Below are 13,375 nucleotides of genomic sequence, written 5' to 3'. Positions count from 1 at the left end.
TGTGATGTCACAAATCATGCTGGTAGGCCCCGCCCCTTAAAATCAGATTTTCAATGAGCACAGAGAAACTTTCCACTTTCAGCAGATGAATGTGAAAACATCCTTCTGGTGTCAAACTCTGCACAGTGAAGATGAGACATCACACTAGCATTTTACAAGAAGAGCATTTTACACAAGGTGCCACATCACACAAGATTACACTGTGAATCTGTTGGACTATTATTGTTTCCATCCTCCTTCTATCAGGCCATCGTAGTGCAGTGGACAGCTCGACGGAGGCCATGTACGCCTCGACCCGACACGAGGGCTTCAACGACGTAGTGAGGGGGAGAATACTGTCTGGGAACTACTTCCTGCTTAAACAGTAAGGCGAAAAATTGAACCTTCTTGCACCTTTCTGCTTCCATTCACCAACTTCAGACAGACCTTTTCTCTGCTCTCCAATCTCTATTGTCATTTAGGCCCTACAGTTATGAGCACATTTGTTGTTTGCCAAGTTGACTTTCATAAAACATAAGAGAGAATAAAATAGTCTGTTGGAGCTATGATATTTCCAAAACAGCAAGAATGAACTGTCAACATCCTCGCCCTCATTCTGTCAGGAACTACGAGCACTACATCGAAAAGGCTCAGAAAGTCCGCCGGCTGATCGCAGATGATTTCAAGCGCGTGTTCAGCTCAGGTGTGGACGTGCTGCTGACACCCACCACTCTGACTGATGCGGCCCGTTACTCTGACTTTACACAGGAAGACAACCGAACACGCAGTGCACAGGAAGACATCTTCACCCAGCCCGTCAACATGGCAGGTACAGAGAGAGGGGGAAAAAAAGGCCTTCAGGTAGAAGTGTTTGTGCATGTATAGAAAGTGTGGGAGGATTCAAGGAACTTGTATATCCTGTATGAATGGATACACACACATATATATATATATATATATACACCCACACACACGGCTAAAAACCTTTCACTACTTCAGTTTATACTTCTTATTTACCATCCTGTAACAAAGGCACGTTGGAGAAAAAGGTCAGAGTAAAATTAAAAGGGAAAGTTGATGATTGTAAGAAAATGCAGTTCCCTCTTTGTTTATCTCTATACAATACAAAAAACATCATTATCTGGCCAATACATTGTATTTTCAGCTCAGTGTACCCCAAAGCCATAAAGCAGCGTGTGTGCATTCAGTTAAACTTTCTCCAGCCTTTTATCTCTTTCCAAGCTAACCTTTAACTAACCTTGAGATCTAATCAATGCCTGAACTTTCCTTCAGCTCTCTTTTTTTCTTCACCCCAGGTCTCCCCGCTGTTTCTGTGCCAACCGCTTTATCAAGACAGGGCCTTCCCATTGGTTTACAGCTTATCGGCCCGGCCCTCCAAGACAAGAAGCTGCTCAGTGTTGCCCAGTGGATGGAGCAGAGGGTTGGGTTTCCCTCCATCAATGACTATGGAGACTCTAGCGAGAGCAGGAATGACAATGGAATGACCAAAAGGGAGCAGACTTCAGCTATATGAGGAGAACTGTGGACACAAGTAACCAACTGTTGACAGAGTCACTAAATACAGGCACAAATGGTGAACTATGCAGCTATAATGGACATTCTTAGCTCTTGAGGTGCCTTTTCAGGACATTTTTCTTGCAGTTTCAGCCATCAGTCCACTGCTATAGCTTTAAGTTTCCCCGATGGGATGAAACATAAATACAACAAGTAATAAACTCAATGTTTTAAACCGCACATCATATTTTAAGGCCAGGGACATTGTGTTCATTCTGTGACCTGCTGATGTATTTGTGGTCTGAAGGTGCTTTTAAATAAAGCCATGTTCGGTCATTCATTTTGACAGTGATATATATATGTCATAAGTGTCACAGCACTGTTGCCAAATCAAGTGGATGCATTTTCAGCTAAAGGTCTGTTCTTCACCTGCATCTGTTAACTGGGAACCAGACAAATTTGCAGAGCTCGTGTTGCATTTGCAAATTAGTCTTCGTAAGTAAGTATGTAAGTTTACTTGGTTATAAAAAAAGAGTTTTGTTTTATTGTGCGATGTTAGCGCTGTGGGTATATTGCTAACAAAAGAGTCTAAAATGGTGAATGTACTGTGGTAAACATACCAGCTAAGTGTATAAACATTATTCCAACTAAACCTCACAATTTAACATTTTGTTAGCATGCTGATGTTAGCTCAAAGGACCTGCCACTAGCATGACTGTAGTCACTTAGCCTTGTTCGATTTTTAAGTAAATTTGTACATCAGGTCTTAGCAAATGAAGATCATTGACAGCTGAGAAGGATCTAAATGTGTACATTAATCACTATGCTTGTCAAGAAATGTAATCCTTCTGTATCCAGAGCACGGGTATAAAGAGGTTATTGCACAGCACATCAATCATCAACACACAATGTTAAGCATTATCTATGGCACAAGTCTAGACCCTGTCTCAAATGTCTTCATCCAATCTCCACATATTGACACTGACAATGGGCAATGACAAATTGCAGAAAAGTTAGCTAACAATTTTGCATGACCAGACACCAGCAGACTCTTGGCTCAAGCAGACTTTCCCTGGAATACTAAGACTGTCCACATTAAAGTATTGGAATCAGCTCAAGTGAAATCAATCCGGTCAACCAATTACAGTTCTGGAAACTGCCCTAAACTAAGGTGCTAACGCTGAGTGCTCACTTATAACTTGCTCTTAATTGACTCCACCTCCACATAATCCTGACCCATTTCCCTGCAGGTGGGAATCTATACTTGGTCCTTGTAACACTCATGATCGATCTTGATACCATATTCAGTGTGCACAAGATTGAATATGACTTTTTAAATATAGGATCCCTATTTTTTACATATTTTACATGTTCTTTATGTTTCTGAATAATAAATGATTTATCTTTGCCTTAGTTCTCTGCTGTGGCCATGTAGTTCTTCTTCTTTCCCTCGTCTCTTTATCAGTATACATATTCATCTATACATATATTGCCTGATGTTTCAGTACATTGGGTTAAATAAAAGGACATTGCAACAGTCATACTTCCTTCTGTTTTCTAGATATTTAGACATCACTTGAAATTCTTACTTCACAACACTTTAATGAACCATTAATTCTCAGTGAAAAATCTCAGTTATTTTTTACAGTAAAAAGTCTACAGCTTCAAACAAGAAACAATAAGGCAGGTGTTAAATCAATAAATATGCCATTTGATTTAAAACTTAGATTCAGAAATAAGAAAATAAAATAACATTTGCTCACAAATCTCTAAATCTCTGCTCACTGATACTACAGTAAGCATGCAGCTTGCATGCCATGCTACATTTTACCAGTTGAAAGAAGGGAAACTCAGAGAGAACAACACAAAGCATCTATTTGGGACTTTATACTGTATTTAAAGTAGCCAGTCTCTGCCGCAGCATGCCACATTAAGACAATTAAGAATAGGATTAAGAGGCTAGTTGGAGCTTGTTTCTGTAGGTGCAATTAAGAGCTTCATCTAAAGGAATAGTTTGACATTTTTGGAAATGCACTTGAGCCAGGCTAGCTGTGTGCCCCTGCTTCCAGGATTTATGCTAAGCTATGCTAATCACTGACCTGGCTCCTAAAATGTTGAACTATTCCTTTAAACAGGACCTGTGAAAGCCCATTAACTGGCTGATTAAGTCATGTATAAAAGCAACATTTATACAGGAAGTCGTACCACAGGTCACAGTCATTCTAAATAGTTACAGCAGGAAGGAAAATAAGTTAAAAGCTTGTGCTTTTAAGAAAGGAAGTATGTAAAAGCCTGTGTGGCAATGTAGAGCTTTAAGTCACATATATTGAGCTATCTTTGTTGTTTCCAGTATTTCACACAAGCAAACACACAGCAGGACACAGAGAGCCCGTGCTGGGCTGTTGTTTCCTCTGACATTCCCCTCTCCGGATGTGTGGATTTGCGTGGTATCCCCTTCTCCCCTCTTTCATCCTCACTTCATCCCTCCCACCTGGCTCTCAGGCGCTTCTCATTTGATCCTCATCTCCGTGTTCAATACGCAAATGTCGCCCTCGCTCACAGCTGACAGAGGAGGACGTGCTAATGAAATCTCCTCACGTGCACGCATCTCTTCCACAAACAAAACTCTGGTATTCCTACATGGGTTGCATAAGGGTCCCTATAATACAGTATATACCCATAATCTCTGCAGACACTGGTCCTTTGATACATTCCTAAACTCTCTTTTCACATTAGACTACAAGACATTCATTCATATGTCAACTAATGAGGAAGAATGACACAGCTCAGAATATGAATATAATGAATAGTTTACTTAAGATCACAGTGCTCAGTGCAAAAGGAAGTGGTGGTGTCATAGTTTGAGGTTACAGGTTGTGAAGTGAGATGTCAGACACCCAACAAAGTCTGTCAACAGCATCGAAGCAGTTTTTCATTGGTTTCAGAAGGGGAATTTAAATTGCAAAGAAGAAGCCGCCCGTGTCTTTCCTGGGAAACCATGGCGGTATAAGGAAAAACAAGCAACAAGTGTGTGTGTTTGTGTGTGTGTGTGTGTGTGTGTGTGTGTGGGCCTGTTCTTCTTTAAAGCAGAGGATTAGAGACACAGCTGGGCGGTGCCAGGTGAAGGGATTTCCCCAACAACAGCGGCTGGCTCCTTCAGCTTGCTGCACCTTTCGCAGATCACAGATTAACGTGTGGTTGCATAAGATTGGCATTCTTAAAAAGGCTGTTTTTGGAAAGCCGTTCAAGGTGAAACATCACAGTGTGTTTATATGTGTTAGCACTGCAATGGATTGGGGACCTGTACCAGGCTGTACCATGCTTCTTGCCCAATGCGTGCTTGGGTGGACGGATGGAGTTATTGTAGACTTGCTTTTTGCCTCTCACAGAAGAGAGGTAATATCAGTAACATGTAACAAAACTATTTTTCGTAATAGGCCACTGCCCAACTCATCTGTTACTAGATAAACAGTATTAGTTTACAACTATTGTGCTACATACACTTTGAATATTGCTCAGGCTTTTATAAATATTATAGCAAAATGAACAGTCCCAATGGACAGCTTAAGCTCCTCTGATGAATGATGTTTTTTAACAATGGTTTCCCACAATGTGTGAATGACATAAGAAAACCACCATGGTTTCCATGGTAGCCAAATAAATAGATAATAACCCTGTTATATATACCACACAGCTAATGCTGCTGGTATTTGTTCCTCATAAGGCATAAGACATGTTTGATTGATAATTGGCTATTTGCGCTAACAGCTGATGTTTAATGCATCAGCCTGAGAAAAGGGATTTTGCATGTTATAATCTAGGTGTCAAAAACAGGAACAGGAAAGGAGGGTGTGTTGACTACAACGCCCCAGAGCTCATATAGCCCAATATAGGAAATGGAGTGATGAGGGTTTATTCTCGTTCTTATTCATTTCAAGTTCCATGTCTTTTAGGTTTGGTAGAAGAGCATATCTGAACTTCCCTGAAGCAATGGCGCATGCCATTATGGCTCGTATCAGTACAGTAATGTACATTGGTACATTGGTCTAACATTGGTAAGTACAGGTGAGGCTAATGGGAATGTCATTAGTTTAGCGGGTATAACAGGGCTAAATATCTAGCTAGTTATCACAAATCCTGAGTCGGACTTGATGTCGGTGCTTCATGGCAATCAATTGTGCAGACATTTGGTTGAATAGGGGTTGTGATAGACAGTGATAGACAGTGATAGACGGATCACCCAATAAACTGTCAAGTATTTCTTTGAAAGTGCCTCCCCTTTTCCACTTTCGAAGGACAACCTTCCATCTGGTTATATTTGCAGCTGAAGGTCAAACTTTTAAACTCAGCAACACATCATAGCATCATCTGATCAACTGATGTATCTACTTCACTTCCCTTAAACAGTAGTATTAAATGTATGACTCAGTGCAGGGCCAATAATGACTTCACTGTTTCTGTTCTCCCACAGCCACTGTAGAAGCAGAAGCTACCCTCTTTGAAGCTGTCAGGTCGGGTGCTACAAGTTATTTTCTGGGAAGCCACAGCGGTGGTGATGTGATCTGTTTCCAGCACATGATAGTCTTTGATTTATTGATAAGCAACAGAGTGGAGGCTGTTGTTTTAGACTCCCTGCAGACACTGTGGAATGAATGCTGCTCTTAAAGCATCCAGGTAAGATGGTTGTAATGGTAAAAACCAGCGTGGCCGTATAGTGGCTGCTGTCAAACCACTTATTAGGGGCTTTAGTATTGAGCTTTTGAAGGTTTTGAAATGCAGATTCCTGCTTTGAAAAGAGCGGTGCGATGTGTTGGTCACCTTAGCGATGAAAGCTTTGGAGTGTCCTTCACCTTTCCCCCTCTCCCGTCTGTTACCCTTCCTCTCCCCTCTCTCTTTTATTTGCACTCCCTCCCCCACTTCTCCACCAGTGAACAAACACCCATACCTGAACTCGGGTTTCTCCTTACGTTTCAGGTGGACGGGAAGAGATGGGTGGAGTGGAGAGTGAAGGGGGAGGAGGAGGACCTTAAGTGGTCACACTCTGACGGTCAACTAAAGGAGAACTCTTCTCTTCTATCACCTGACCGCACTCCAGTGGCATTAAAGTTTCACGTCCGCACTGCAGGAATGTGGCTAATGCTCTGTCAGGCCTCTTTTGCTTTGGATTATGAAGTAGAGACTGGGGGTGGATGGAGATCCACTTTTTCAAAAAAAAACAAAAACCTGTTTTTTTTGAGGAAGAAGCTGGGGTAGGTGGGAGGGAAGGAAGGGTGAGAGGAAGGCTCATGGAGCAAAGGTCCTGATCTGAGTCTAGCTTTGGAGCAGATAAGAGGAGCTCAACAATACTGCCTTTGTCAAATTATCAGGGTGGGATGCAATTCCCACACAGATCAAGAGTGGGTGCACGGGGAGAGGGAGGGGGGCAACAACAGGTGAATTCCAGCAGTCATCTCTTTCACAGAGAGAAGCCCTTTGATGGCAAAGCCCCTGCACCAGGTGAAGGAGGAGGCCCGACTCACCAGCCTTTGACTTATTCATCCCTCGTGGTCAATTATTAAACTATTTTTGTTTGTCTAGTGCTCACTTCCTCCCTTTGTGTGGCGAGAAAACTGTTTGTTTATAGCTTCAGTATTTGTGGCTACCTGATGGTAGAAATGGTTTACATTGCCTTATATGTTCACTTAAGGATTGATATGTGCTCATGGTATACCCACAACTAAAGCTTGATTAAAGACAGAAAATATTGTTTGAATGATGTGCTGTCTCATTTCCATTTAAAAAAAAAAAAAAGGAAAAAAGAAACTTCTCAGTGCCTGTGCACCCCTGAAATCTGATTGGCCACCCCATTATCCTAACTTCTTCCACATTGTCTTTCAGAGGCTCTGACAGTTTTAAAGCTAGAGTGAAGTTATGAAACTATGACCTAATGCCATTGGTCCCAACCATGTTGTCCTAGCTTGGACCAACTAGTATGGTTATTTTCAAAGTGGTCTCTTGACCAAGTCAAGAGGTTTAAATAATGTGTACATGAGTTACCCCTGCACATCATGCATTGGGCCACCCAAGTCAAAATAGTATGGACATGCCCCTGTTCTAGTGTATTAGTTTCTCTAGAGTGCAAAGGATAAATGAGGATTATTTTAATCCAATATGAAAGGACTTTGCTTTTAAAAAGGGCTGAGTTTCTCTCATGCCACATAACCTGGGCTTGCCCCCCCATACAGAGTAATGAAGAATTACACTACTTGAAAGAAAATGTCAACAAATTAGGGATGCAAGTGTAGCTTAATGACCACCTTTTGGACTGTTACCAAAAGGACGTTTGTCGACAGCATGACTGAGACTTCCTCAAATCAAGGATCAGATTGTAAAATTCTGATTAGTCAACCACAGTGCCAGCATTACATCTGTTTGCCTTCAGCTCATACCAGATTAGGAGCTAAGAGTTTGAAGCCAATCCAGATAATCTATGTGCAACTGATACTTTTCTACATAGTCAGTTGCATAAATACCTGGAGTGAAATGGCTTCAAAAAAAGTTGGCTTTAGAGTTAAGGGCTCAGCATTTTAGTGCACAAGTATCTTCAGGTTTGATCAGTCTATGAAAGCAAATATGGCTCATGTTATACACCTGCAGCAACAAACAAAAAATGCTCATGAGGTCCATCTTGTCACTTACAATTCAAAGCTTTATTAGATTTACAAAATTTGAGCTCTAAAAATCACATTTACATCACACCTCATTTCCGGAATTTGTAATATAAAACTTTTCTAAACTAATTTACAATCACTTTGAGGCCTACGGAGCCTGGTGTCAAGTATCCATAACATTATTTTTTCGGGGCGTACAGTGGGCACGCTTACACCGGCCACAATTATAATCTCTCCCACCCTTCCACAGAAGACAGCAGCCTCAAAGAGACCGGCGTTTTCCCGGAGAAGGGAGAATATAGTCCGTGAAGGGCCCCTGCAAAGAACAGGACATGACAAAAGCAGCAGGGCGCGTCCCTGGTCGGTGCGTAAAACGGAGGCAGCAGTCGGGGCCGCAGGGCGCGCTCTGACAAGACAAATCCCCAAAGACTTTTTGAAGTCCAAAACGGGACGAAAGGGATTTTTATTACTACTAAACTGCTCCTTGAATAACGTTGCGTCCCCAGTCCAGTCGTCTCGGCTGTGCGTGTCCAGTGCCAAGAGCCATCAGTTGTAGTCATTGGGACCAGCCGTGGAGCACAGAGGCTGCGAGTGCCAGCGGGAGCAGCAGCGTGAACGAGTCCATCCTCCCGGAGCCGTTGATGGTCGTGTTGATCGAGGTGGCTGTCGTCATGGTGGGTTTGCTAGTCCCATTCATCTTCATAGTCATGGGGGTTGTGGTGACGTTCTGGGCCTGGACCACCTGTAACATACAAGACCACATCATCTCCTGTTCTTACATTCATCAGCTCGGTATGAATGAGCGGATATTCCTGGAGAGGTTTTGCAGACGGGCCTAACGCCAGAGAGGAGACAGCAGCTCAATGTCAAACTTAAAGACGCATCGATAATGTCCAGCACAGGGTTAAAACTATTAAAACCACGCACCTCCAAAACTCAACTGCCCCTGACCAACAGTCCAGTGTTCAGATTTGCTTTTTAGACATGTTAAACAATTTTAAAAATGGGACTTCAGAAAAATCAGCCCACTAATTTCTGGGGTGAAAAATGAAAAAGTTTTCACTAGACATTAAAACTCTGGTCCTAAATATTTTTTTAAAAGTTATTCATGTAAATGTCCCTTGAATCCTATGAGACAATCGAGGGGTTCGGTTGTTTAAGATCCTAATGTGCCTACTTGTTGCTCAACCGACATTGTAACCCCCACTGGATCAGATTACAGGAACATAAACTGCATTTTTAGGGTTTTTGTAAAGTCATGTCTGCTTATGATCAGCCTTATAGCGCCGTATATACTTAATAGTCACTCATTTACAGCTAAAACACCGTTTAATTGTAATTTAAGGCCATCTGTGACTTTTTAGGAAACCTACAACAACAAATAAACAATTGTCCACAGCTTTTCAGCGCGTGAACGATTACAAAGTAATCTCCAGCTGAAGTTAGAGACCAACCACATGAGGGCCAGAACCGACCTGTGAGGAGAGGAGATGGAGAGCCAGCAGCAGAACTCCAAGGTGAGCCGGACACATCATCTTCATCATCTTCATCTTGTTGCTGAGTGTGAGTAAAGACTGGGCTCGCGGCTCCGCTCAGGTCCTCCGGTTATTGAAGCTGTGAATGAAACGGGAGATGCAGCCGTGCGTTTTATACCCCCGGTGACATCAGCGGGTACTTATACCACCTGCCGTAGCTGCTGCTGCGTTCACGTGCTGTCGGAAATCGAGTTGAGCGAAGTTTGCATGAATCGATGAATTGGCGCTAAAATAGGCGCCCAACAGTGCACCCAGCCGGCCATGGTGAGAGAAAGTGTTAACTTTATAATATCCTGCATACACTCATCTGCACCTTTAACCAAGCCCTTCTCAATGCTGCGCGCCTGGTGGTGTGTTCACGTACTAGTGTGAAGCTATGGCATTAGGCAGTTCAGGCGTCTGTTCAACAGTTTGAACATTAGCTCCACAATCACAGAATATTTATAACAATGTCAGTATTCGTAACAAATAAAATGTGGCCTATTAGTGTTAGTTTAGCTTTACGACTGAGGAGTTGTAGTTACTTTCTAGGCAGTGAAAACATTATTATAAATACACAGACAGTAGTAAACCCATCAGTGTCAAGACGGACACCTTCGAAATAAAACACCTAAAACAGACTGTTGTGTTGGTTGTGTTTCTCATAGATATATGTGTTTCTAATATCCTGTCCACCCCATTGACTGTATGTATACAGATACTATCCACATCCGTACTACTAAAGATTGAATAGAAATATTGCTATATATTTTTTAAAAGCCTGTTATTAATATTACCACCTCATTTTCATAATTTCTGTTTTATTATTATTATTGCTGTTCTTATCTTTATATCATATTGTATGTATATAAATATATACATATACAGTCCATGCTTTATATCTTATATTTATATTTTTTTTATTTCCTTTTACGTTTCCTTAAACGTTTTATTCATGTTTTAGTTATGTAAATTAAAACACTGAAGAATATGGAGGACCACCGTGAGAGAGAAGAAATTCCACCAGTGTACAAAATGTATATATAGTGTATATATAGTATACACATATAGTACATATACTATACTACTATAATAATATACATGCACACAACAACAGCTCGATCACAATTCAAACTATTCCACATTAGTTAGTGCATTGTTTCCCCTTAAGGATGGATAAATAGCGTCCTCCAGTGACCGGTTGCCCCACAAAAAATGCGACTAATTCGATTACAGTTGACCCAACGGGGTATCCGTAGTTGTCCTTTCAACAATTTCTTCCGGGGAAACCCAGAAGAAGAAGAAGAAGAAGAAGGGCGGACTATAACAACACGGTGCCTGCATACTGTCACAACACAAACAACCGAACAGTTTTCAGTTTTCAGGCCAAAGAGCTGTGTCGCCTCTCCATGCTGCTGTGCCGGGTTTCGGCAGTGAGCCAGACGCTAGCGAGATGGGGACGGAGGTCACACCAGGGAGGAGGCGGCCTCCTCCTCCACCGTGCTCTCTCCTTCAGCTCCAGCCGCTGGCAGGGTGTGAGTTCGGAGGAAGGCAGCGCTCAGCCCGCGGAGGCAGCCTCTGCTCAGGGACTGTACCGAGACACAGTGCTCCTTCCCCGGACTGACTTCCCCATGAAACTGACCGGACAGAAGCTTCTGGAGCGAGAACTCGAGATACAGAAGGTACGCTGACGACGCTCCACTCAAAGAAACGTCAAGTTAACTTTCACCCGCTTGCTGACAGCTGGGCACACATTGTAGCCCATGACCTAAAGTGTTATACATTAAATTAGGATTCATTCTTCAATTCGGCATGCATCAGATGCGTCGGAGAGGCAGTTATTTCCCCCTTTCCACCCTCATGTAAGTCAGACAGGCATGTTTCTGGACTAAAAATAATGTCAGATAATAGCTGAAGTATTGACTAAGGTTTGGTGACACATAACTAAGTGACCTATCACCCTCCAGGTGCGTGTGTACATAAATAGTTGCACAACAGAAATCTACAGTATCTTTATGGTTAAGCACTGTTACAGACATATTATTAATGCTTTGATTTTGCCATTTTGTCAAAAATGTAAATATTTTTTGCAGGAGTGTGGATTTGCAGATTTGTACTCCTGGCAGAGAGAGAGGAAGGTCAAGAAGGAGTTCTGTCTTCATGATGGACCCCCTTATGCAAATGGGGACCCTCATGTAGGACATGCACTCAATAAGGTGAGCAGTTAACAGTGTGCTTGTAATGTGTCAGTTATTCCCTACTGTTATTGTGCATTTTATCAGATTCTAATCACTGTTGTAAAAACACTGTCAAAATAATTCTTCAATCCACTATATATCGTCTAATCCAGATCCTGAAAGACATCCGTAACCGTTTTGAGATGCTGAGGGGGCGACAGGTCCACTACATCCCAGGCTGGGACTGCCATGGCCTCCCCATCGAGCTGAAGGCTCTGGGGGAGGTGGGGACCAGCGGCCTCGGCCCGCTGCAGATCAGACAGAAAGGTAACGATGGACAGAAAGCTGGATGAACATGAGGCCTGTTACATTTACAGCTGCTGTAATGAGTTGTTTATCACCACGTGCAGCACGGGCGTTTGCAGAGGCGGCCATAGCTCGTCAGAAGGCTGCTTTCCAGCGCTGGGGGGTGATGGCGGACTGGGACCAGTGCTACTACACGTATGACGGGGCCTATGAGGCTGCTCAGCTGAAAGTGTTCCAGGAGATGCACAGCAAGGTGGGCAATGATGTGCTCTAATGTCCTGTTTTCATTAGACACTCTAATATTTTTTTAACCCACTTTGTTGTTCTTCAGGGCTTCATCTATCAGGACTACAAGCCAATCTTCTGGTCTCCTTCATCAAGGTACTGACTTAACATACTTAATGCAGGGGTTACTGCATGGGAGCATACATATTCTTAGTGATTCTGCTACTCTCGTATGCTTTAATCCTGTGTCTGTGCCTCTGTAGAACGGCCCTGGCAGAGGCAGAGTTAGAGTACAATGCTGAGCATGTGAGCAGAGCCATCTATGCCACTTTCCCCCTGATCACACTGCCGCCTAAGATTGCCTCAGAAGCAGGTAATACACACACACACACACAGGTAATTCAGAGCTTTTTTAAAAGATTATACTACTAAATGGTTGGGGAATCTCTTTAACAGTGTGTGGTATGTGTTCCTCAGCAGGTCTGGATAGTGTCTCTGTGCTGGTGTGGACCACCCAGCCGTGGACCATTCCTGCCAACCAGGCTGTGTGCTACATGCCCAACACCCAGTGAGTACCTGGCTAAACACATGGCTAAACTTTCACTGATGAGGATGTACTGTGTGAGACTATGAGCTATCCATTCAGCTCACCTGTACTTTTTGGCTCAAAGAGGATGTTGCATCAGAACGTTACTGAAGGGAGGATTGTAATTTCATTTTAAACCTTTGTGTTTAATAAAGAATCGTGACTCAGATATGTACTAAGTCGGACATTTTACAGTTAAGAAAAATAAACTCTCGGTCTCGAGCGCAACTTTCGGTTCTTTAAAAAAGTGTTTCTAAATGACAAATGTAGCATGTGCCTTGTGTTTGCAGGTACTCCGTGTTGAAGAGAGCGGACAACCCTCAGTTGCTCTTAGTGGCCACTGAGCGCACAGCCAGCGTAGCTGCACTGCTGGGCACAGAGCTGGAGAGTGTGGGGACCTTCACAGGTAATACACACACACAC

At 42.8% G+C, this 13,375-nt stretch overlaps 2 protein-coding genes across 3 annotated transcripts in view; both read left to right on the top strand.

The window, feature by feature from the left end:
• qrsl1 (glutaminyl-tRNA amidotransferase subunit QRSL1) overlaps positions 1–1,846 on the top strand; it is a gene marked incomplete in the record, with an annotated part of 4,956 nt that extends 3,110 nt beyond the window's left edge. Inside the window, 3 exon segments of the mRNA XM_035674235.1 lie at positions 247–364; positions 603–808; positions 1,296–1,846. Coding sequence (XP_035530128.1) covers positions 247–364; positions 603–808; positions 1,296–1,513 — 542 coding nt within the window.
• Positions 1,847–10,930: 9,084 nt separating this feature from the next.
• Positions 10,931–13,375, top strand: part of iars2 (isoleucyl-tRNA synthetase 2, mitochondrial) — a 12,079-nt gene continuing 9,634 nt past the window's right edge. For both annotated transcript variants that reach the window (XM_035673342.1, XM_035673341.1), the window contains exons 1-8: positions 10,931–11,340; positions 11,752–11,874; positions 12,009–12,162; positions 12,246–12,394; positions 12,473–12,522; positions 12,630–12,739; positions 12,844–12,934; positions 13,243–13,358. In XM_035673342.1, the coding sequence (XP_035529235.1) occupies positions 11,068–11,340; positions 11,752–11,874; positions 12,009–12,162; positions 12,246–12,394; positions 12,473–12,522; positions 12,630–12,739; positions 12,844–12,934; positions 13,243–13,358 (1,066 nt within the window). In that variant the 5' untranslated portion in view covers positions 10,931–11,067. The remainder of the gene's footprint in view (positions 11,341–11,751; positions 11,875–12,008; positions 12,163–12,245; positions 12,395–12,472; positions 12,523–12,629; positions 12,740–12,843; positions 12,935–13,242; positions 13,359–13,375) is intronic.

Source organism: Morone saxatilis, unplaced genomic scaffold (assembly GCF_004916995.1).
Source record: "Morone saxatilis isolate NCDOM2014 unplaced genomic scaffold, NCSU_SB_2.0 Contig3, whole genome shotgun sequence".
In the NCBI taxonomy this organism is placed as follows: domain Eukaryota; kingdom Metazoa; phylum Chordata; class Actinopteri; family Moronidae; genus Morone; species Morone saxatilis.
The sequence above is the reverse complement of the archived record's forward strand: the minus strand, read 5'-3'. Positions and strand labels throughout refer to the sequence as shown.